The sequence below is a fragment of the Carlito syrichta genome, unplaced genomic scaffold (genome assembly GCF_000164805.1).
Source record: "Carlito syrichta isolate Samal-C Ts95f unplaced genomic scaffold, Tarsius_syrichta-2.0.1 Scaffold287833, whole genome shotgun sequence".
NCBI classification, from domain to species: Eukaryota; Metazoa; Chordata; class Mammalia; order Primates; family Tarsiidae; genus Carlito; species Carlito syrichta.
In genome coordinates this window covers 31,861-36,330 of record NW_007231929.1, presented here as the reverse complement: position 1 = coordinate 36,330, position 4,470 = coordinate 31,861, and the positions used below count along the sequence as shown (strand labels likewise).

The 4,470-nt window shown below is 37.6% G+C and overlaps 1 protein-coding gene across 1 annotated transcript; it reads right to left on the bottom strand.

The window, feature by feature from the left end:
* Nucleotides 1-2,609: 2,609 nt before the first annotated feature.
* On the bottom strand, nt 2,610-3,510 carry LOC103255112 (oligoribonuclease, mitochondrial-like). The gene is given in 3 exon segments (XM_021709982.1): nt 2,610-2,650; nt 2,696-3,313; nt 3,316-3,510. Coding segments are annotated over 2 exon segments (531 nt in total). The 5' UTR covers nt 3,502-3,510; the 3' UTR covers nt 2,610-2,650; nt 2,696-2,968.
* Nucleotides 3,511-4,470: the final 960 nt, after the last annotated feature.

Below are 4,470 nucleotides of genomic sequence, written 5' to 3'. Positions count from 1 at the left end.
TACCTATTCAGATCCTTTGCCCATTTAAAAATTTGTACTCTTTTTCTTTTTGATTTTTAAATTGTAAGGATTTTTCATACATTCTGGATATAAGCCCCATATCAGATATATGATTTTCAAATACTTTCTCTCATCCTGTGAGTTGTTTTTTCACTTTCTTAATAGAGCTCTTTGAGGAACAAAAGTTTTCAATTTTAATGAATTTCAATTTGTTTAATTTTTTTCAGTGCCCTATCTAAGATGCCTTTACCAAACCCAAGGAGGGAGGGGGAACATGTGGCAACATACTGGGTACTGGGTCCAGTATTGGGGGATAGAGGGTCAGCCAGAAGCCTAAACTTCACCTTCATGCAACTTACTTTTGTAGCAAATCCTCACTTGTACTCCACAATTTTAAAATAAATTAAAATATAAAAATTAATTAAGTGCACAATTCAATGATTCTTAGCATATTCATAGAAGGTTTACCCCTATATTTTCTTTTAAGTGTTTCATACTCATACATTGTCTGTCACATTTAGATTTTTGATCTATTTTAAGTTAATTTTTGCAAATGGTGTGAGATAAGGGTCCAACTTTATTCTTCCCCATGTGGCTACCACGTTGTCCCAGAACAATTTCTTGAAAAACGATTCTTTCTCCCATGGGATGGTCTCAGCACCCTTGTCAAAAATCAGTTGAACATAGATGAATTGTTTTATTTCTGGACTCTCAATTCAGTTTCACTGATCTATGTATCTATCTTCGTGCCAGGGCCACACTGTCTTGATGACTGTCACTTTGTAGTAAATTTAGAAATCAGGAATTATGAATCTTCTGACTTTGTTCTTCTTTTTCCAAGTTGTTTTAACCACTCAAGGTTTCTTGCACTTCCCTATAAATTTTCTTTTTCTTTTATTTCAATAGCATTGGAGGGTACAAGTAGTTTTGGTCTGGGCTTTAAGTGTATCCTCCATATGAATTTTAGAATCAGCTTGCCTAGTTTTTTCTACAAAGAATTCAACTAGGATTCTGACAGAGACTGCATTGAATTTGTAGATCAACTTGTGGAGTATTGCCATCTTAACAATGTTAAGATTTCCTGTCTATTAACATGAGATGTTTTTTCAATTATTTGATCTTTCGACAATGTTTTGTAGTTTTCAGATCTGCATATATTTTGTATTTCTTTTATAAATATAATGATAGTTTTTTTATTTTATGGTAAATGAAATTGCTTTTAAATTTTATTTCTTGATTTTTCATTGCAAGTGTATTGAGATGCAGTTCAGTCTGCAAATTCACTGTGATGGTTAACTTTAAGTATCAACTTGACTGGTTTGATGGATGCCTAGATGGGTTGTGAAACATCATTTTGGGGTGTGTCTGTGAGGATGCTTTCAGAGGAGACTGACTTATGAGTTGGTGGACTAAGAGAAGAAGACCCACCCTCAATCTGGGTGGGCATCATCATCATCCAATCGGCTGGGGCCTGGTTGATACAAACAGGCAGAAAAAAAGAGATGCTCTCTTTTTGTTCTCTCTATCTTCTGAAGCAGGAAGATTTTACTCTTCTTGCCCTGTGATACCAGACTTTAAATTCTCTGGCTTTTGGACTCTGTGACTTACACCAGTGGCCTTCCAGAATAGCTCTGACTTTGGGCCTTGGACTGGGAATTGTACTGTCTCCATATTCATTTTCATTCATATGGAAACATGCTCTGATTTCCCTTTTGATTTATTATTTGGGCCGTTCTTCATTTGTTTAATTGCCACATATCTGTAAATTTCTCATATGTTTAACAGACAGTTGATTGATGAATTGCTTTCCCCAATTCCCTAAGGGATAAATTGCTCTAAAAATAATCTATTAAAATTGTAGATCCTTTCATGAATAACTTTTAAGGTCATTGGTTATTTTTTCTGATACCATACAGCTCCTCCCAGCTGTCTTATTCTTCAGTTCTTTTCTGTAAACTAGCTGGCTTACAGTTTAGCGTGTCTCTTGAATCTCCTCCAAATGTCTTTTACCACAACCTCCACTGTTTTTAAGAATGCCCTCAGTTTTGAACTTCTCCATATTTTCTTGCTAATGACATCAGTTCCTCTTGGAAGAGATCAGAAGCTCTCTGGTTATGACCTGGGATAATGTCTGAACCAGGGATCTGGAGCTGGGGGTGGGGACAACAGCAAGGTTATTTGAGTGATACCTCCACTCTAATCACTTTGTGAGAGAAGGTAGCAGCTTGAGGTTTTCTGTTTGCCTTTTCTGTTGTGGAATGACATCCTCAAAAGCTAAGGCAAGGTGACCAAGACCTTAGTCATCTCAGCATGCTGTGCCCAAGGTACAACCTCTATTCTACAAGCGGGGGCTGAGCAGCATAAAAGACATTCCCCAACAGCACTTGCCTTGAAACTTAGCCTCAGTAACAGGTATCTGGGGGCATGAGAAATGCTGACATCCCACTCATCATGGAAGGGTTCCTTGCCCTCCACCAGGATCTGGAGGAGGGGAAATCATCTGTTTTTGGCTGCAGGAGTATGGAGTAGAGTTTCTACCTTTCTGAACTGAGAGGAAGAAGGGAACACTCTTGGTTTACATACAATATACTTTCACCTTTCTTACCGAATTTTTTTTTGCATTTCAATAGAACTAGCTTTATTTATGTATCTGTATTTATTTATTTATTTATTTATTTATTTATTATTTACTCACTTATTAATTAAACAAAAGAAATGATCTAAAAGCAAATGCAGATATGTACCAAGGGATGGACATGACCTGGTACTCACAGAGGAGCTGCTGTGTCATAATGGAAACAGCATAATAGGAGAAAAATAGTATTTCAGACACTGTCTGCCCAAGTCATCTGGAGATGCAAGTTAAATGAAAGAAGGTACCGTGCCAAGCAATCAGTGAGAAACAAAACCAAAACCACCAGAGGCTGTTGCCTCCAGAGAGCTACGGAGTGGAGCATGGGAGCTGGCATCAACTCACGGTCTTCTCATTTTCCCCATTTTCTATAATTTTCCTCTTCTTCTCATCTGTTTTTTTCTTGAAGATTTTATCTCGGTAAAACTGAAGTTCTTTGATGCTTTCACTAATGTCATCAAGTGCCCTGTGAGAAGCAGCCTTCTTTGGTGCAAATTCATATTCTTCTGGATACCAGCGTCCGCACAGTTCTTTAACAGTGCTCACATCAATTATTCTATAATGAAGATGTTTCATGAACTGGGGCATGTATTTGTCAAGAAACTTCTTATCTGCATGAACTGAATTTCCTGCAAGTGGACAGAGCCCCGGAGGAGTCTGCTGTCGTACAAAGAACAGAACAGAAATTCATACTCTGCCTGCTGCAATGTAATTGTACTCTCCCTCACTGCCTTGGTAAGACCAGACTTCCCATGATGTTCCTTACACCAATCTGACATGCTGTCCAGCAACTCGTCTGGTTGTTTTATAATCAAGTTAAGACCTTCAGCCAAAATGTTGAGATCTGAGTCCGTTATCAGACAGGCCATCTCAATAATCTGGTCCGAATTTTTATATTTTTATGAATAGATGTGTCTTCATTTGCAATTTGCCCTAAGGACTGTCTTCATTCTAGATTTTTTAAGAACTTTGATATCTTTGTTGTTTTGTTGTTGTTATCAATTCCAAGAGGATGTTAAGAACAGCAATGTCCAAAAGGTGGCATAAAATTCACTGATGTATAACGAATGCCTGGCAGATGATTTTCAAAAATATATATGGGAAAATATTGAAGATGTCCAAAAATAGCTGAAGTCTGGGAAATGCTAACATAGGGAAAAGGATGTAGGCTTTGAATGAAGACATAACTTTTCATTCGTTCATTCAACAAATGTGTATTGTGACCCTACTTTAGGTCAAGCACTGGTCAAGGCCATGGCACCTTAACAGTGAAGAAAACAGAAAAAACATTCCAAACCTTGCGGCCATTCTACTAGGTTGAACCGTATGCAACTGCTAAAATCTGACCATTATTGACCCAGAAAACAGCATTTTCATAGGGTACAACATAGGAGTAGGGGGAAATATGCAACTTTATCATCTGTTAGCTATGTGACTCCAGGTAAGTCACTCTGTCTCTCTGAGTCCCTGTTTCACAATGCAGAAAATTAAGACAATAAATGGAGTTTTGGTGATGATTCTCTAAGTTAATAGGTAGTGTAGTTTCTAACACAGTACATAGCACATAGTAGCCTCTTGATATATATGAATTTTCTTACTTCTGAGCAGTCTTTTCAAAAACGTCAGCAGAGTTTACAGTGTCATTTCAAAAGAAAGAAGGATAGGCAGCACAGAGGAAAAACTATGTCATGTCTCTCTGATAGCCTGGGTGGCAAGAAATTAACTAGAAAGAGAGAGGGTGAATAGAAGCCAAATTCCTGGAACCTGAAGGAAAAGAAAGACATGGAAAGATCCTGCAGAACTAATAACAAGGAGACTTGAAGTTTAGTCTAGAGAAC